Genomic DNA, 20678 nt, shown 5'->3' with positions numbered 1-20678 from the left:
TTCACATCAAAAAGATTTGTCTTTCTTTTTTTCTTTTCTTTTTTTGGTAATTAGAAATTTTGTTTTTGTCAAATTCTATATTCCCATGTTTACAACTAATGCATATAAAGCCTACAATTATGATTATAAATCTATGAAAAATAAAACTAAAACTAAAGACTCCAAAGTTCACCTCAAAAGAATATTTGTCCAAAAGCTGCTGTTTTTGTTGGGTTCTCTTTGGGCTCTGTTTCTGTGAAATGTGATGCGTTTTTCTTTCGTTTGGATCCTTCCCTGGATTCTTTCTTTGGTCCATGGGCCTCATTTTTTATTTTTATTTTTTTTTATTATTATATTTTTTTAACATTTTTGTATGGTTTTTTAATAAATTTTATATACGGAAAAAAAAAAATAATCCTAACAACAAAAGTATAAAATTTTCTATTTGTTTGAATATGAATAACAATTAAGTGATAAATCTTAAATAATTTAAGAACTTATTCTAGGAATTAATTTTTTGGGAGGGGTGTGTGATTATTTTTAACTGGGGAAAAAAAAAATCTTAAGAAATTATAGTTATTATTCTTTCTTTTTTTAAAGAAAGAAAAAGAGAATTTCAATTCAGAAAAAATCATGTGAGAAGCGGCAACACAAGCAATTATACCACCAAGCGATAATCTAATAATGATACTTTCTCAATCGATGTGGTACAAACAAAACCACATCTTGCCCAACCAGAATTTAATGCTCTGCATATACAAAACCACATCTTACCCAATTTCCCTCTCTATATAAGAGCGCACACACACATATATATATATATACACACACACACATCATCTGTTGGATTTGGCGAATAGTAACGATACAGCATGAAGCTTCATCTTCTTCCTCATTATCGCCAGTTCATGGCATCGACATATCTCAGATCAATCAAAAGGGTCTCTTCTTTCTGTACTTCTTCATCTGCACCGAAATGGGAAGGTTGGGTTTCTATGGTGCAAGGAGCTTCCAGAGGAATAGGCCTTGAATTTGTCAGTAATTTTCCATTCTTTCTTTTATGTTATTGCATTTAGTTTCTTATTTCAAAAATGGGTTTGGTATATTCTTTAAACAATGTTCAACTGCTCCGATTTCTCAGGCCTTGAATTTTGTGAGTAATTTTTCGTTCTTTCTTTTATGTTATTGCATTTTAATTTCTTATTTCAAAGATGGGTTTCCGTCTATTCTTTTTGCAATGTACAACTGCTCTGATTTCTCTTTACCACGATTTGGGGAGGACCCATGTTTAATTGTTTATACCCATTTCATGTGCAGTTCTTTCTAAAGTGTATAGGTTGCCTTATTCGCTAAAACATTTTATATTCTATACTCTACTTATAACGATTGGTCAAATTTTTAAATTTTGGGTTTTATATGGATTCAAATCTGAGAGAAATCCGGTGGGTGAAGTTCATCACTATCAATGGTATATTTCGTTACTATAATGGTATGAAATTCGCCTGTAAGCAAATAGTAACAAAATTCAAACAAGTGAAATTTCACCCCATTTCACATTCTTATAGCAACAAAATATACCATTGATACTTCACCCACCCGGATGGAACTGTGGGTTTTTCTCACTCGGTCGACTTTGATTCTTATATGGAGGCCTCTGTGATATCTCTTGAATTCTATTCCTCTTCTTTTTTTTTAAGTACTTATAGCTCATCATTATGTGAGTAAATTAAAAAGTCTATTTGAGGTACATTTGTATGTCCACTGAAACTGAATTACTCCAATTTGTTTTACGGATATTTATGCACAAATACACCAACATGAAAGGCCTCATTGCAGGAAAAAAAAAAAGTTGCATCATCAAGATGTGCCATAAATAAAAAAGAATTCCTTGTATTTTGTACTATAGTCTATATGTGACTTTAGAACATGAGTTGTGGTTATAGCTCCAATGGTTTGTGATGGTCCCTATTGTGAATAATGTATGCTATATAAGAGGGAGTCTTAACCAAAGGAATTAAGGCAACACACAAAACCAACACGCCAGTCGCCTAGCGGTATCAGGCCCCTACTTCCCAAAAGGAGGTTAGGGGTTCAAGCCTTAGTGGAGGCGTGTGTGTGTGAGTACCAACTAAGAAAAAAAAAAAAAAAAAAAGGCAACACACAAATACAGTGACAAGGAGCTAGGGGCTTGGTAGGTTTTAGAAATGGAATTACAGTTAAATTGGTTGAAATGTATGAGTAATTTAGTTTAGAATTGAAAAGAAAATCTTTCTAGAATTTTTATAAAAGTTAGGAAAAATTAAATGCTATGTTGAGAACGGTAGCAAATTGGCATTATAGTATGTGGTGAGGCAAAAACAACTTGATAGTAGAATTTTTCAGAAGTGATGGTCAATCAAGGTATTAGGGCAAGAATGGTGGTAAATTAGCATGTGGCGTGTGTGATTGAAGGTTTATGGTATTGGGAATAAGGCCCTTATTTAAGGGCTAGTTGTGGTATTTACGAATGCTCAGCACTACTAAAATTAAAGTAAATATTGAAGAGAAGAAGAAAGGCATGAATGATAATACTTAGGATCTCATTAAGGCCTTATAGAAATCTCACCTAGACAAAACCAACAAAGGCACACTATTAGGAAAAAGAAAAATTCTTTAGAGAATTCATTATTGAAATTTTTTAAGTTGTCTTTGCAAGACTTGCTTTTACAGAAATTTTTATTTTATTTTATTTTATTACTATAAAAGAAAAATAAATCTCTTGAACTGATTATGACTCGATTAATTGTAAATTTCAAACAAGAAAAGGTCTTAATAAAACTTATAACTAAGCACCAGTTATCATGATTGGAAAACTGAGAAAAATTATCATAGTGTCATAATTTGTAAAATACTAAGATAGACTTATCAAAAAAAAAAAAAAATTGTAAAATACTAAGATATACCCCTAGCTATAGAAAACATCATTGTCCCAATTTAAAGGAGTCAGTATCATTTGGGTCCTAGCAATCCGTCTAAAGTTAGTACCCAATTATGTGATACTTGTGCCATGTTACCATGTAGCCTATGTATATATCTCTCTGTTATTCAGGAAAAATATATTTATATATATATATATATATATCTCTATGTTGATGTTTGCAGTAGATTCTTTATCATGCTTCTAATTTGAATGGTGGAGATGATTTTTGTAGTTCTAGTAATAAGCATCCTAGTTGTTGAATTACTTTCTGAAACTGACATATTGAATAAATTGTGTGAGAGAGTCAGGTAATTCTCCTTACTTATTTGTGACTGGATTTCTGTTTTATATAGGTTAAGCAATTGCTGGAGAAAAATGAGAATGGGCATGTCATTGCAACGTGCCGCAATCCTGATGGGGCAACAGGGCTTCTTGAACTAAAAGATAAGTTTGCTGAACGCCTTAACATTCAACAGCTGGACCTGACCGTTGAAAAAACCATAAAGGTACTTTTTCCCGTCCCCCTTGTACTTAGTTTTTGTCACTTCCTCAAAATCAAAATGAAACTAAGTAAGAGGTATCTACCTTTCTAAGTTCAGTTTATGGAAATATTGTAGTATAGATGAATTGGTTGAGGTAGTGGCTTGTACTAGAGTCAAAGAAGAGGGTGAGTGCACTGAAAACTTGGAATCGTACAGCCATTTGAGTTCAGATTGGTGATTACTATAAGATTCCAAATTTTCTTTCCTTTCATTCTAAAAATAGTGTATTTTTATTTGTTATAGTTACATCTTTTTTGTAAGTCACTTGATATAATAATCATATATCAGGCATGTGCTAAATCGTTAACAGAGACATATGGCTCTTTAAACCTTCTTATTAATGCTTCTGGCATCCTTTCAATACCTGATGTCTTACAACCAGGTACAGTTGTTGCTTCTTTGCTTCATTTAGAATTTCAACATCACAATAAACTTCAGATCAGCTATATATATAATCTAACAGTGAACAAATATTCAAATGTTTCAGTAGAATAGTTTTATTTTCCTTGCTTGAGTCAGCAAATTGAATATACTTACTTTCTTCAATTTTCAGTACAGAAACAACCCTGAGCAAGATTGAGAAGTCATCGTTGTTGCTTGCTTATGAGGTTAATGCAGTGGGTCCTATTTTAGTGACGAAGGTATGATCACTCAGCTTCCAAGTCATAACTTATTGTTAAATTTAATTATATGAAATGGTGATCTGTACCTGTAGCTTACTCATTTTGTTTTAGTTGAAATTATATCCCAGCCGAAAATCTATATTTTGAGTGCTAATAAAATCAGTATGTTGCCCTCATTTTTTTTTAGTGGTGCAATGTATGATTCTAGCGTAGAGAGATTTACCATTTTGTGATTGTTAGAATTGCATTGAGACTTTTAAACATGTTAAGGTCCATGTTGGGCATACTTATCAAAAAAAAAAAATGTTAAGGTCCATGTTGGACATGACATTAGTTTAAAATCATAAGAAACACAACATGACATGAGTTTTGGATACACATCCAGAACGCCTACAATGCTCACATTCTTTACGCATTTCCAACGAAAGAATAAGAGAAACACATCATTTAGGTTTAAGTGCAAAAAATCCCCTCTACTATCAATATAGTGCAAAATAGTCCCTGTGTAGTGTAAAACACCCCTATACTATTGATTTGGTGCAAATAGCCCCTTGAAGACTTAAAATGACGATAATACCCTCATTTCAGTAGAATAAAATAATAAGTTTAAATACAAGCTATGTAAAATGACCATTTTACCCTTTTATTATCTAAAGACACTATGTCATTTTGCCCAAATTTTCTCCTTCTCTTCTTCACACAAAACCTATACTTATATAATATATCAATACATATATATATATGTGTGTTTATTTCTTCCTTTAATTGTAATTTTTGGCAATAATTATGTCTATTTATTCCTTTCAATTCTTGGTAATCTGAGAAGTTTCCAATCTGAGGTCACGTCTATTTCTTCCTTTGATTTCAATTTTTTTGTCTTCTGATATTTTCTTTCTTTATTTCTATTTTTGGTAATCTGAAATCTTCTATACATATATATCAATAATAAGATTTTTTTGTTAGTAGCATCGTAGAGAGAAAGCAAATCTGGTATTGACAACCGTGTGAATCCATGAATATGGAAGTAACCGGAAAATAGAAGATAGAGATACATCGGCAAATATGAAAATAGCTGGAAACTTGGCCAACCCCATTGACCTCTTCCTCCTTTTCAAACTCCGCTCCGACCACGGCGTCCTCGGCCACTGAAAAATCGGGTCTGTCTCTGTTCCCGTCAAAGAACTCCTCGCCGGCACCCACCACCACTCCCTTTCTCTCGTCTCAAAACTCAACCCCACGACTGGTCAAACCTCCGCCGACCTCCTCCATCGAACCATCGACTACCACCTTTGGCCTGCCACCAAACTGCCCCCCTCTCTCCCACCACCCCTCCGTCGCTCTCGTCTCCAAATTCCTGAGGTCCACAATACAAATTCCAAATTTCAAATTCCTGAGATCCACTGAACCCACATCAGATTCTCCACCACGCCTCTAGAAACTAAAACCCCCAATCCTAATTTCAGAGAGACTTATTTTAGAAAAGGGTAGAATAGGAAGAGAAAAGGGCAAAATAGGATTTTTAAATTTATTTTATGTTAATTTTGACCAAAAAGTGGTTAGAGGGGCTTATTTGCACCTTTTTTGAATTTTATGGACTAAAATTCACATTTTCAAAAAGTATGGACTATTTCTACACAAACCCTATATATTGGGGGGGTTTTTGCACTTCCCCCATCATTTATCAACTTTTTGCGTGAATTTTATTGACATGTAAAATATGCTTTGTGGATTTGAAAAAATGAGCAAACTTTTAATGGATTGCATGTGCATCATATGTCACACAAATGCTTAAGCTTAACGGGGGTGTAGCAAAGAAAGTTTGAAAGTGAGAACAATTTGGCTATGGTCCCATCTCAGAATTTGGAGGTCAGACAATGTTAACTCTTAGACAACTATATGCACCCGGCATTCACCAAGTCCAAGTAATGTAGATATAAAAGTCTGTTATATAAATGTGATTGAAGATCAATTAACTTCAAGATTAGCTCGTGATAGAAATTTTATACATCTCATGTTTTTTGAATCATTTTTTGCTCAATGATTTATAATATGACCCAATATTATACTTGGAATTTGAAATAGCAGCACATGTGGCCTTTATTGAAGGCTGGAGGAGGCTCTGGGACTGAAAAGGATGTTGCCATCGTGGCCAACTTAAGTGCCAGGGTGGGATCCATTGGGGACAATCGTTTAGGGGGTTGGCATTCATATCGATCTTCTAAGGCTGCTCTTAATCAGTGTACGATTCCTTTAATGTCTGATTGTATTATATTTTGACTGTTGTGTCTGCATTTATTGTAATCCTTGTCTGCTGATGCTTGCAGTAACAAAAACTGTGTCATTGGAATTTGCAAGAAGGAAGGATCCGATTATATGCCTCTTATTGCACCCGGGCACAGTGGACACAGATCTCTCTAGGCCTTTTCAGAAAAATGTTCCCGAAAGCAAGCTTTTCACCAAAGAGTTCTCAGTACAGAAGCTCTTAAGCATCATCAACAATGCTAAGAGGCATGATAATGGCAAGTTTTTTGCCTGGGACGGCCAGGAAATTCCTTGGTAATCTGTCGCGTTATTTTGAACAAATTTCTTGGTCAAGTTTTTCAAAATATCCTGGTCTTTGCATGCATACGGTCATGAAAGACACTGTTAATCAAACTGTTTAACCATTCTGGTTAGAGAAGGTACATATTAATTAACTACTGTTCATCTATATTTCTTCTGATGTAAATTTAATTGTTTTATTGGAAGCACACATGTTCAGTAAACGAGTAGAATATTTTTTGATTGCTTTTAGACGTCACGTTTGCTTTACCATTAAGCGTAAACAATTGAATGCTGGGTCGAGTAGAGGAAAATAAGGAATGCTTATATGCAACTCAGGATGGTTAATAAGGGATTTCCATTGCCTCCTCTTTTTTATTTTATTCTTTTTGGTGACATAATTCAAACACTGAAGTTGCACCTTTTAATGAGTTGGGGGAAAATGACCATAAACACAAGAATGATTTTCTATGTGGTTAGTACTAGCAGCTGCTTTTGAAATTATGCGACCGAAGATGGTCGGTGTTGCAGCAAATATAGCTTGGAATGTGATTTTAGTTTATATTAATTGAATGAAACTGGCTATTGAGCTGAATGGGAGCACAGTTTTACCAAAGTTTCTAATTTGGTTGTGAAAATATTGAAATTGATTGTACCAGAGAAATATTAGTTTATTTTTAGTTTGTAACCTAAAAGCGATGGCCACAGATTTCTTTAGACTATTTCAGAGAAATATTTTCAAAGCCAACTTTTGAGGAGGCCCTTTAATTTGAGGTTCATAGTCATAAACAGGAGAGCAAGAACTGAGTAAAAAAGATGGAACATGTTACTATTTTGATTTACTTCAGTTTGATTTTGCGGTAGTCGGTGTGATATTGGTTGGAATTTATGGATTTTTATTACTTTGCTAATAAAATATATGGAATGTGAAAAGGAGAGTTAAATGCACTGATCCATTGAACCAATTAAAGGTTACATTATCAAGGCACAAGCTAGGTTCTCATAGAACCCCATAGAACACTGCCTTAATGGTTTTATTCTACTCCTTTCTAAATCTCTAACATGACATCAGTCACTCACTGCATGATTAACTCAACCATTTCAGTGGATCCTGCGAAATCAAAAGTACATATAATCAGTCATAATCAGTTGTAAGGTGTGTGTGTACACACACACTGTCTGGGTCCTAATTTTATAGAAAATTTGAATGATTTTTCAAGTGTGTATGGACTCACGATTCGCAGTTGGTGGTCAGTGAGACAGGAAACCCAACTTTGATCTTGCAAACACTCGGGATTTGGCTCAAGAACTTGTCCTGTACGCCACCAACGTTTTTCACGCCGTCCTTGAGGCACCGGCAGATTGTCTTCTTGTCATTGACAGATTTCACGCTCTGAGCAAGCTGCTGCAGCCCATTGCAGCATGCAGGGGACGGCTTGGCGTCCTTGCCAGTGGCATAGGTCACACAAGATGCGGCCTTCATTTCAACCGTGCTGCATGGAATGGTTGCGACGCTCACATGAGCAAAGAAGAAGAGGAGGGAGAGGAGGAAGACCACAGAGAAGTAGATGTTCTTCATGGTTAACTGTTGAAGTAACTGTATCAATTGATGGAGGACACTCTTTTGCTTTGCTCTTGGGAGGCTGTTGGGCTGATGGAAAGTGGTGTTGGGGTTGTTAGGTTTATATAGAGAAGGAATGGAACATTAGGGCTTAGGATCTTGTGGGGAGTTTTGAGTTTCCCAATGAGATTTGATAGATAAGCTCCCAAGTTAGTATTTCATTGGGGTTGGTGACACCAAGTGAAATGTTGTTGTTACACTTGAAGCCTAGATTCTTAGATGTGGTTGATGTCTGGGAAAATGAAAATTTTAGGTTCTTGGGATTGGCAAAGGTTTTTTTATCAGTAATTTATCTCAGAAAATTCACTGGGGGCACCAACATATCAATCTGCTGATCCAGTAATTTCACCCATTAAATGTAATTTTATTATTGTTAATTTATATAATAATTTGGCTCTAAAGTTTGATTTTTGATGTATAATCGTATAATCCACAAACTAACAGTTACTGATCTTGGAGACCATGTAGAGTGGTAAAATGCTTACGGTTGCAGCTGTTTTGGCAGTAAAGTATTGGTAGGAAGATGGTGGCATTTCTATAGTGAAGTACCATTGCTTGTGGCGGTAATGGTGGTGGTGGAAATAGAGGCGGGGTGGTGGCGGCAGAATGTATAATGAACAACTTCTTGGTTAAATAGCAGAACAGATTGGGAGTAGTAAAAAGGAAAAGGTAAGTGTAAAAAGTGGGGAGTTAAAAATTCAAGAGGAATAGAGAACAGTCACCAAATAGAAGTTCTCTCATTTTGAATACATTATGATAATCCCCCATGTAAATGATGCATTTATACAGTTTTACCTAGAAATGCTTTATGAAAACACAAATGGATCCATCATTTGATTTCAATTCCTTAATAATCAGCTTCTGGGTAGAGTTTAAAATATTTTCTTGGGTGCCTTATTATGCAAAAAGCAGCTATGAAACACAATGGGGAGTGATTCGAAGAAATGGGGCGAAAGATGGCAATCCTATGTGACAAACGAATATCAACTAAATTATATATATATACATATACATTCTATTAGACTGTTAGTGGGTCAGCTATAGTTGGGCATTAAAAAAGAAATAAGAACAATGTCATTCATACAGTTTAAGACCCGTTTGACATAACTTTTTTACTTTTGTTTTTAAACAGAAAGTAATAAAAAAGTAGAAGCTATCACTTATATTTGGCTTATATATTAGTGTTTGAAAACTACATCTTAGAAAAGCTTTTATCTTAAATGAGATTTTTTTGTCTATTTGACAAAACTTTTATTAAATCTATTCTACTACTAATATAACTATTTTGCCCTTAAAAAAATTTATTTATTTATTATTTATCATTTGTCAACCTAAAGTAGTTTAACTATTTTTTTATACCACTCTTTTTAAATATATACTAATAAACTATTCAATATAATAAAATTTATTCATATTCCATATATAATAATAAAAATAATAATTGATTGCAAAAACCATTGACCGGTTTAAGAAATTTAGACAAGCAAATATAGACAAAATAAAATTGAAGACCAAAAAGGATATGAAGGCAAGAAGAATATGCTGGTAATTGGTAGAAAATAAAACCAAGAATGAATCAAATTACAGATTGCTAAGAGCGAAATATATATATATATGGAGTAAGAAAGAGACTTTTTGTCTCTATTTACAGAGAGAGATGAACTTGGCCGATGAATCAAGGACCAAAGCCAATCCCAGGAAACATGAAAGTCAAGCTTGAAGAGCAATTTTTTACCATATGAATTTTTCAGTCCCTCTCACAAATGAAAGTTCTGTATCAAGTATCAACCTACAGGGGCGGAGCCAGGATTCAAAGTAAGGGGGGGCCGAACAGTTTTACTAATATAATATAATAATATTTTAAGTCAAAAGTACTTCATGATCGATTAGATGCATACAAAAATATATTTAGCCAAAATTTGGCCAATTTGTTTACAAAATAATACTTGGTCTATATCTAGTCAAATATGACAAAGATAAATACAAAAAGAAACCTGAAAGACCAAACAACTACTACAAAAGCTGAGCTCGACGATCTTTTAGAGAAGAAAAATCATCTATAATTGAATCTGTACTAAAAGTCTGAGCAATTTCTTTTTCAATACTGACACTCAAGTAATCTGCAAGAAACTCATCCTCCATCCTGTTGCGCAGTTGTGTTTTGAAAAGTTTCATAGTTGAAAATGCCCTTTCTATAGTTGCCGTGGAAACGGGAAGAGTCAAGACAAGACGAATCAACCTATCAATCAAAAAGTAGATTTTTGACTTCTTTGTTTCCACTAATTCTCTACATAGTTCAGAAATCGTTGACATATTTTTCAAATATGAATGAACAGGCATTTCAACCTCATAATGTTGCAATTGGAATGTCAACATAATTCTCTCTTGGTCCGTGAAATCTTGAGGATAAAATTCATCTACAAGCGTGCAAATGTCTTCAACGTTAAAGAACTTGTAACCATCTCTAGGATCCAAAGCTGAGCTGAGAGTAACAAGTTTCATTGCCTTTTCACTAAATCTGTTATTCAACTCCTACAATTGTGAATCAATTGTGCCATAAAATATATCAATCCGATAGTGGTGCTCAAGTGTAATATTCTCTTGTCGGTGACGTTACTGACCCTTAATTTTTTTGGTATAAGGAACACTTAAATCAGGCACATCAATGTTGTGGCACTCACAAAATGATTTAACAATATCAAGTAACTTGTTCCAACCATTTTCTCTCAATTTCAGAATGATTTGTTTTGTACTCAAAACCAATTGCATAGCATTTACGATGTCTTGATCTTTTTGTTGCAAAGCTTGACAAAGGATATTAGTTATTCCCATGATATCTTTTATCAAATGCAAAATAAACACAAACTGAAATGATCTAAGAGTATTAAAGGCAGTATCAGCATCTCCCCGGATCTTGTAATTACATCCATCTTCAACAAGGTTGTTAAGAACTGAACATGTTGGACCAAATAACCTTATCAAACTACAAACAGAATCAAAATGGGAGCTCCAACGAGTATCTCCAGGTCGTTGTAAGTTACCAATCTGATTAGCTCCTCGACCGGTTTCAAGTTCATCAAGATCAATCAAATGGGCAATTTCCATAACTTGAGCAGAATGTAATTCATCAGTTCGTTTGCAAGAAGCTCCGATGTTATTGATAATGAAGTTCAAGTTTGAAAAGAATTGATGGACAACGATTACTTCTCTAGATGCGGCAACTAATGCTAGTTGTAGTCGGTGAGCTAGGCAATGCACATAATATGCATAAGGACAATCATTAAAAAATAATGCTTGCAAACCATTCCATTCACCACGCATATTGCTAGCACCATCATAACCTTGACCTCGGAGATTGTGAATATCAAGATTATAGTGAGAAAGAACCGCACAAAGATCCTTTTTTAAATTCAATGAAGTTGTATCTTTGACATGCACAAGATCAAAAAAACGTTCTTGTAAAAAACCATCCTTATCGACGTATCTTAAAACGAGAGCCATTTGCTCTCTTTTAGATTCATCACGAGCTTCATCAACAAGAATACAAAACTTGGCATCGCTGATATCTTCACGAATCTTACTTCTCACTTTTCTAGAAACAATATGCAAAATCTCCTTTTGAATTTGTGGTGAGGTATACTTGGCATTTTTTGGAGCATTTTCAAGAACAATTCTAGCGACATCATCATTATATGACGCAAAAGCCTTTACCATTTCAATGAAATTGCCTTGATTACTTGATTGAAGGGATTCATCATGCCCTCTAAAAGCACAAGCTTGATAAGTAAGCCATCGGACGCATCAATTGTGACCTTCAATCTCAATCGATTATTTGAAACTTGTTCGGAAGTTTGTCTAACCATCATTGTATCAATATAACAAGGTTTATTCATTAAGTCCTTACATGCTCTCTCAGCAATGCTATGAGCAGAACATGGACTTCCTCCCACATGATTTAAGAAAGCATACCTATTGCCATCATTAACTTTCTTCCAACTTCGAAATCCTTCACTAGTAAATGCATTGGTTCCAGGACGCCCCGTTGGTTTCGCTCCAAAAAGAAAGCAAGGTAAGCAATATGCAGCATCCTTTGAAGGAGAATACTCTAACCAGGTAGGAAATAATTTAAACCAAGATGATTGAAATCGACGACGATGCTTTTCCGATCCAGAAAGCGGATATACTGAAAGCACAATTTGATATGGTTTCGCTTTGATATAAGCTCGTCGAACTTCATCACGTTCGTCAACAGGATAATCCCATATTTGACGACGTAATCCTGGATCACGTTCTAAAAAGGTAGGATCAACTTTTGTATGTTCAACTCTTAGAGATTTTGAAGGATGCTGGTTATCATGAATCGAAACATCGACATTAGAGGCGGAAGCCACGGAAGGCACATCATTTTTTTGAAAAAAACAATCAATAGTTCTTTTTGGCTTCACCATCGTATAACACTGTACCTAAAGAGGATAATTCAAATATAAACTTTTAATACCTAGGGTTTTACATTGTAATTTAAACCACCGATCCTAAATTCCTAATAAGCATAATTGAGTAAAAAAAATATTGCACCCTCGTTGCATATAAAACAACTAATTTAAAATATAAAAAAGTTATCACCCACAATTGTGTATCTGTACAGTGTCTAAAAAATAAATCGTGCGCCTGTGAAGTGTCTAAAAAATAAATTGTTCGCCTGTGAAGTGAGATTAGAATTTGTATATATAGCGACATTTACATGACTAATTTCAAGTGAATTTCAGAAAAAATAGGAAGAGATAAGTTTTAGAAGAAAAAAGTGTGTACCAATTAAGATTTTCAAAGTCTTCGTGTCAGTCCATGATAGTTTCCCTCGGAATATTATGCAGTTTTACTCCTGAGATGTAAAAAAGTTATAAACATCAGTACCATCGAGAAATTGGTAAGAGAAATAATAAAATTGCTTCCAAAATTTGTGGACAGTGGACAATAAAGCAAGATTTGTGGACAGTGGACAATAAAGTTGGTAAGAGAAATAACAAAATTGCTTCCAAAATTTGTGGACAGTGGTCAGTGGACAATAATTTAATAAAGCAAGATTTGTGGACAGTGGACAATAAAGCAATTCAAGACTCAAGTCTAAATTCTAAAACAATCTCAAAGTCCCACAGTGGGTCCGATTAAACATTTAAACTCCTTCATTTTATCTATATATGCTAACTAATGCTGTCATTTAACTACAAATAAAAGGCAGAATACATGAATTCAACAAAGCAAACATCAAGATTGTGTGCTAAGAACAAGTGAACAATGCCCTACTGCCCTAGACTTTGATGAAATAGCTATGCAAAATTTGTATACCAAACAAGATTCGAAAAATATTGAACAAACGGGCCAGTAAACGGTTACATAAAACAGAAACACTATCAAAGTATCAATTGAAAAAGAAAAAATAACAGAATAAATTATAATGGATGTGAGTTCTCTGTGGGAATTGGAATTACCAGGTAATCAATCATGATTCGAGAGTCTGACGAAGAGAGAAATCAGAAAATGTGAAGATCAAGAGGCTAAGTAGTGTACCAATTCAATGAATTCATCAATTCCTACAAACAGTCTCAGCGGAGGAGAAGGTAAAGAAAAGAGGGTTAGGGCAAGGCAAGAGGGGTGGGGGGGCCAGTGTACTAAAATATATATATATATATTTTTTATGTGTATACTAATAAAAAATTTTTTTTTTTTTTGGGGGGGCCAGGCCCCTGCTGGCCCACCCCTCCCTCCGCCCCTGTCAACCTACCTTTCATAAAGGTATCACAAGGCCGTAAAACCGGTATGAATTATGAATCGAACTATGACTCAATGTCTCTATATATTTGTATGAATCGAAGTATGGCTCAATTTTATATATATATATATATATATATATATTTGTATATGGCTGTATATTGCTCTGGGATTTCCTCCGATTAAGGGCTCGATTATAATCTTTCGAGTTTGAAGGGAAATATAGAGGCGAGTTGTGCAGTTTGGAAAGTAAATTAAAGGTCGTTTTATAGGGACACGCTTGGGATTATATTGTTTTATTTGATAATAAAAGGGGTACGCTTGTCATTTTAAAAAATTTCATTAAAACACCAAAACTCTTCCCGTGTTATTTCAAAAGAGCGTTTTAGAAAGGCTAGGGTACCAGCTTCTCCAAAACGCTCTTCCAAGATTCAAAAGCTATTTTAATAAGTTAGTCAAATACTATTCAAAATAGCTTCCAAGCCCAAAAAACTAAAAGTAGAGTTTGAAAAGACAATCTAATAAGAATTCCAAGATGAATTATAGAAGTGATTAGAAGAGATAAATTAGTAATCAATGCGTGAGAGAAAAGTAGTAGCAGCGCTTTAGATACTAGACTCAGGTAGTATAGTCATATACAACGTAGACTCATAAATGCGCCAAAAATGAACAATTGTCTGCATAAAAGATAAGAGATAAAGAGGCTGATCAAAATTCATATGGGAGGAAGTAATTAGAAATGATTGTAAAAAATTAAATATAATATGAGATGAAGTATTGACGTGTGATAAAAAAGAACTTATCACGAAAAATGAGACAAAGGCGAGGAGGAGGATGGAGCAGTGATGCCCTTAAGAGAAAAGGTGCGAAAGAGTCCTTTGGAAAGAGAAGCCAATAAGAAGGAGATAGACATGTCTGTGAGGGGTCGGGGGAATAATTTGGACTTCAATTCCACAGTTACTCTAATACTGAAGAAGTATTTTCTTTACTGGTGAAGTATGTTCTTTTATGCAACCGTTCGCTTGCAATTTTAATCAAATTCTTTGAACAAAATAGAAATTTTGTATTTATCTTTTATGCATATGTTAATATATTAAATCAGTCAAATAACACATGTTAAATATATTAAAGCAGTCAAGTACAATAGTAGACAATGAATAAAACAAAGGGCTTGATACAAGGTCCAGTTGGCCAAGCGTATTAAGAAACTGTGAGAGAGACTAAACCCTAGCAAAAAGGGAAACCTGGCCAGGCCATGGCTACCTCATTCCCTTCTTTTTCATCTAAGTAGAGAAGAAGTAAGATCATAGAACAGTACAATTAGCAATTCAGATGTCTTTGATAATGCAATAGCATTGAGCACTTTCAGAAAGTCACCTTCGCACTCCATCTTCAATAACCCGAGATCCTGAGCAAAAGCAAGCACACTGCTAAAGCTTCGATGTGTTCTGTTGTCAATGACCTGCCGTTGATAGTCCCCACCACCCCATGCACCTCTGCGGCTTATAATCAGTGCTTTTATTAATAAATTGCCCACCATCCACATGTAATTTGAATATGCAAGTCTCTAGAGTTCATGAAATTGAATCCTCCCTGGACATGCCTCTGGCACCAAAATTTTATCCAGCTTAGGCTTAATGTCTTACCTTCCCACAACCAAACCTAGAAAAAGGAGGTCAATGAGTTTTAGTTTGTAAACAGAAAATGCATTAACTTAAAAGTTAAACCTCTTGAACACGAATGGCCAGCCTCAATTATTTAGGACTAAAGCTTCCGTTAAGTCAAATGAAGCCTATACCTGAAACAATAAAAAACAAATGATTAGTAATTTCATTTTTATTGTCATTTACAGATTGTGCATAGGTAAAACAAGTAAAAATAAAATAAGTTGTAATACTTTAATGTAATAAATTTGTGGATTATTGCATTGTATCTTTCGTTCCAATATGCATCCAACTACCAAAGAATTTATCAGTAATCTATGTTCCTCTCCCTTAATTACAGTACTTTACAAAACCCTATAAAAACAAGTTTGAACCTGCCAAACCAAAGTTTCATCTATCACATTCAAATATTCATCCAAATTTCACCAAATGGTCCCAGGACAGCAAACGAGCATGCAAACTGATAAAATAAAGTTGTTCTAGTTAAGCTAAATGGCTCAGTAAATAAATATCAGAAGAGGAACAGCAGCCAGATTTTGGTAAAACTACAGTTAATAGAACTTTATTGCGAAAGATTGTAAATCTGAATAAGTGGGAGCCTGCTAACAATGAAAGAGTAACAACTATAACTCGCTAAATGGTACAGTAGAATGGAATCACCAAAACAATTTAATAGTTATGTCGGAAGTCCCATTGTGATGATGGTGATATATGGTGATAGTATCTTATATGAACACTTATAGGAATGAATGAATGAGGCTGTAAATTCTCACATTAAAATAAGATTTCTTCAATTTCATTGCAAAAGACATAAAACTAAGCAAATTCATCATGAGCAATTCACAAAAGTGTCATCACAAGAATGCTTCCAGGCTATACTATAAATCCAGAAAGAATAGAAACTTAAAAGCCTGTTTCATCAAGCGTCGAGTGTTTTAGCATTTTAGTTCCTGATTCAAGCTGCTTCCAAATTTAGAAGGGGACAAGCTTCAACTTTGCAAGGGACTGCTTCTTTTCACACACCCACGCACTCACCCCAAAAAAAAAAAAAAAAGAAAGGAAAATCATTCATATTTTAGTAAATTTTACTATTGCTTTCTGATATCACTGTTGGAAATTTAATTAAAACATACCTTGACAGAATTGTAATGGATTACGATGCATGAGTTCTCTCTCTTTGGAGTCCCAAAGCTTCCATAAGAAAACCGGCCATCTTTCTTCATAGACAACCAATGAGTTAAGCCAAGTTGGAACTCTTGCTTTAGAGATGGTCACATTACTAAATGTAACAAGAGTTCCTTAACAAACAATAATGCCAAACAAACTGTTGTGACTTTGTAAATCCTTTATTGTTCCATTATTTCAGATTCAAATTCATCATCAACCACTATATGGTTATCATAAAAAATAACGGCTTGTTTGCTTCCCATTCTTATTTTCAACCCCAGCTATAACCTGGATCCTTGATGACCTGCTTATCAATCATCATTTTTCTAACAGCCGATGCATCATCCCATCTTCCTGAGGAGAAATATATATTTGACAGAAGAACATAAGGGGTAGAGTTTTGCGGGTCCAGGCGGAAGAGCTCCTCTGCTGCTCGTTTCGCTAAGGTCACATTACCATGAACTCTACAAGAACTAAGCAGGACCTCCCATATAATTGGATCATCCTTACAAGGCATCTTATCTAAAAATACTTCTGCTTCACTGAACCGACCTGCACGGCCCAGAGAATCAATTACGCAAGTGTAATGATCCACAAGTGGCTCCACTCCATGTTCTAGCTGCATTGAATTGAATATTCTGATCCCAGTATCAACTAAACCTGAGTGGCTACAAGCAGTTAAAACAGAAACAAAGGTAATGACGTCAGGTCTTTCACCTGATCCAATCATGTCTTCATAGAGACAAACAGCCTCATCACCACGTCCATTCTGAGCATACCCATATATCATCTCATTCCAAGTAACACTATTTTTACAGGGCATCATACCAAAAAATTGCCGGGCTCCATCTACATCTCCACATTTACAATACATATCAATCAGAGCACTCCCCACAAAGACATCATTTGTGTATCCATCTTTGGCTATCTTTGCATGAACTTGTCTTCCTTGAGACAAAGAAGATTGTTTTGAGCAACAAGTCAACACTGTAGCATAAGAGAATTGAGTAGGAAACATCCCCTGTCCAAGCATTTGCCTAAAGAAAGTGAAAGCTTCCTTGTCCAGAGAATTGAGTGATAAACCTGATATCATAGCATTCCAACAGACAATATCCAATTCAGGCATTCTATCAAAGATACATTTTGCTTCCTCTGTCTTATTGCACTTTGAGTACAGGCCAATGAGCCCACTAGCAACATACACATCTGTATGAAGGAAAGCCTTTAATGAGGCAACATGGACCTGTTTTCCACCCTCCAGAAGCCCCAACCCCGCACATGAGCTGAGAATAATAGCCAAAGTAGTCCGATCAGGTTGGATACCTCGAAATTGCATTTCTCTAAAAAGTTTTATTGCCTCTCTGTGGTTTTCATTCTGGGAATATCCCGAGAGTAGAGCATTCCATGAACTCAAGTTCGGGCATGCCATTCTTTCAAATATCTGACGCGCGGTTTTAATATCCCCAGATATGATACATGCTGCTAGCATATTAATGTAGGTTCTCTCATCTGGTTCAAAACCCTGACTTTGCATTTTCTGCATATACTTTATGGCTTTGCCAGTTTGGTAATTCTGGCCATACCCACCAATCATAACATTCCAAGAAACAACACTAACTTCTGGCAAATTAGTGAAAATCATCTCGGCACTGTCCATGTTCCCATTCTTTGCATACATATCAAGCAATGAATTATTCAAGTGAAGATCTCTTTCAAATCCAAGTTTGATCGTGAGGCCATGTATTTGTTGGCCATGAAGAGAACTCGAAAACCCATCAGTCTGATTAGGGACTTCTCGGGTTCCTCTCGCACAAACACCCAGAACACTTGACAATGAAATAGAATCGATACAAATTCCAGTTCTATGCATCAATCTAAACATATTAAAAGCCTCCTCAGCTCGATCAGTCTCCGCTAACCCACCCATCATTGCTGTGAAAGAAACCTCGTTAAGCTCGGGCAAGTCCTCAAGCGCTCGAATTGCATCCCCAATAAGCCTACATTTTGCATACATGGACAACAAAGCATTACCCACATACATATTTTTGTCAAGACCTACTTTAATACTGACACAATGACACTCCCTACCACATTCCATATCTACCAAAGCACCACAGGCACTCAAAACACTAGCCAACGTAAAACGGGTAGGAATCAAACCTTCCATGTTCATCATATAATAAACATCCAACGCTTTCCGGTCAAACCCACTTCGAACTAATGCACTTATTAATGTGTTCCACGAAACAGTGCTTCGCTCCGGCATTTCAACAAACAATTCATGTGCATCTTCTAACCTCTTTGCTTCGCAGTACCCATGTAACATAGCATGCCAAGAATAAATGTTTTTCTGGGGCGTTTGATCGAAGATGAGACGAGAGGTATTGATCTGACCACATTTAGAATAGAATTCAACAAGGCGGTTCAAGAGGAAGGTGTTGGCGAAGAGGCCAATACGGAGGATACGGGCATGGAGGAGCTTGCCTGCTAGGTGGGCTTTCTTGTCTATGCAAGACTGCAAGAGGTTTGACAAATAGGTGATAGTCTTGCTTTCCATTGTTAGATGATGAACCAGGGTACATATTTGAAATTGTAGAGATGTTGGCACATTATATCGACATTGTTGTTGTACTTTTACGCGAAAAGCAAAAAAATAAATAATAAATAATTTTTTAATAATAAAAAATAAATAAAAAAAAAAACCATTCTTGTTCACTCCTTCCAAAACCATCTTATACAAAATAAAAATGTACATTATTAATTTAAGAAAAAAAAATTATGGATAATTTATAAATTATACTATTATTTTTCTTTCAAGATGGTAACACCTAAGCCATATAATACGGGAGCGCAATAGCGGCGAAATATAAAATTAATTGAGAGCGAGAGTGTCTTGAGAGCGTCGGTATATTATATATTTTATATTTATATAATTATTTTATTTGAAATATAAGTATATTAAGGGCTGCAAATTAAGCCCATGCTACTTATTATATTATTGGCCCAATTAATAATTTAATATTTAGAAGTTCATTTTATTAACTAAAGAGCCCAATAGCCTAAGTTATAGTTTAATCACAACCATTGGATCACTTTCCTACTTAAGAGTTATAGAGAACCCTAAAATCCCACACCTAATGAAGCTACACCCTTTTCAACTGTCTGAAGCCACCCCAAATGGCCAAAGAAAGGGTCGGCACCTCATCGAAGAGCATCCCGCTGCTAACACCTTTCCTTCGGCAACCAATTTGAAACAAAATCCCTGAACTCCATCTTCAACAACAGGACCCACAACCACTGCAACTTCCTTTCTGAGGCTATCACTTTGCAATGGAAACCTTAAACTCCATATGCAAAGAGAATGCTATCTCGATCTCTTTCTGATATGATAACTGAGGTAACTATAGATTGATGGTCATCTCTACGAAGAAAAAAGTATTGCGAATTCTGTGATTTTGTACGGATTCGCGAATTTTGAAAATGAGTTCACGAATTCTCAAAACTGAGTTCGCGAATTTATGCCGTTTTCGCTCCCAATTCGCAAATACGCGTACGGAACTCTGACTCGTCACCCAATTAAACAAATCCTGTGACTTAGGGTAGCACTAGACCTATAGTCTAAGAAGCTAATGGTACCCATATACGTGTCGAATTTCAATACTTTTGAGATAATCACAAATTAATACATTTTGGATACTTTTTAAACGTATTTATAATTATACTTTTAAGATATTTTATAATTCGTAGTAACACATTTTAACTATTATGTTATTAATTGATAAAAAATATATATATGTATATATATATATAGATATA

The 20678-nt window shown here is 35.1% G+C and overlaps 4 protein-coding genes across 7 annotated transcripts; 1 reads left to right on the top strand and 3 right to left on the bottom strand.

Annotated features, from left to right (window-relative positions):
• Window positions 1-701: 701 nt before the first annotated feature.
• On the top strand, window positions 702-6896 carry LOC132312398 (uncharacterized). 2 transcript variants are annotated; one of them, XM_059810759.1, is made up of 6 exons: window positions 702-1013; window positions 3292-3444; window positions 3769-3862; window positions 4039-4121; window positions 6186-6342; window positions 6428-6896. In XM_059810759.1, exons 1-6 carry the CDS (start codon window positions 852-854, stop codon window positions 6661-6663), a joined length of 885 nt encoding a protein of 294 aa, XP_059666742.1. In that variant the 5' UTR covers window positions 702-851; the 3' UTR covers window positions 6664-6896. The 2 variants fall into 2 exon arrangements, with proteins under 2 accessions (XP_059666742.1, XP_059666750.1); XM_059810767.1 differs by having other exon boundaries at window positions 705-1013; window positions 6189-6342.
• A 979-nt stretch (window positions 6897-7875) lies between these two features.
• LOC132312410 (non-specific lipid-transfer protein D, cotyledon-specific isoform-like) lies at window positions 7876-8349 on the bottom strand. The gene has a single exon (XM_059810780.1). The coding sequence runs from the start codon at window positions 8221-8223 to the stop codon at window positions 7876-7878; it is 348 nt and encodes a 115-aa protein (XP_059666763.1). The 5' UTR covers window positions 8224-8349.
• Window positions 8350-10278: 1929 nt separating this feature from the next.
• On the bottom strand, window positions 10279-12713 carry LOC132279902 (uncharacterized). Its single transcript, XM_059781965.1, has 3 exons — window positions 12235-12713; window positions 10912-12028; window positions 10279-10797 (listed from the first exon to the last, which is right to left on the bottom strand). Exons 1-3 carry the CDS (start codon window positions 12711-12713, stop codon window positions 10279-10281), a joined length of 2115 nt encoding a protein of 704 aa, XP_059637948.1.
• A 2425-nt stretch (window positions 12714-15138) lies between these two features.
• LOC132312380 (pentatricopeptide repeat-containing protein At4g20770) lies at window positions 15139-19715 on the bottom strand. Of its 3 annotated transcripts, XM_059810748.1 has the most exons (3): window positions 16829-19715; window positions 15759-15829; window positions 15139-15693 (listed from the first exon to the last, which is right to left on the bottom strand). In XM_059810748.1, the coding sequence occupies exon 1, from the start codon at window positions 19615-19617 to the stop codon at window positions 17134-17136; it is 2484 nt and encodes an 827-aa protein (XP_059666731.1). In that variant the 5' UTR covers window positions 19618-19715; the 3' UTR covers window positions 15139-15693; window positions 15759-15829; window positions 16829-17133. The 3 variants fall into 3 exon arrangements, with proteins under 3 accessions (XP_059666731.1, XP_059666722.1, XP_059666713.1); XM_059810739.1 differs by having other exon boundaries at window positions 15139-15829; XM_059810730.1 differs by lacking the exon at window positions 15759-15829.
• Between the last annotated feature and the right edge of the window lie 963 nt (window positions 19716-20678).

Source organism: Cornus florida, unplaced genomic scaffold (assembly GCF_030987335.1).
Source record: "Cornus florida cultivar Cherokee Brave unplaced genomic scaffold, ASM3098733v1 CherokeeBrave_3.0.0_Hap2_Chr01, whole genome shotgun sequence".
In the NCBI taxonomy this organism is placed as follows: domain Eukaryota; kingdom Viridiplantae; phylum Streptophyta; class Magnoliopsida; order Cornales; family Cornaceae; genus Cornus; species Cornus florida.
Note: the sequence above shows the minus strand (reverse complement) of the source record. Positions and strands in the feature narration are given on the sequence as shown.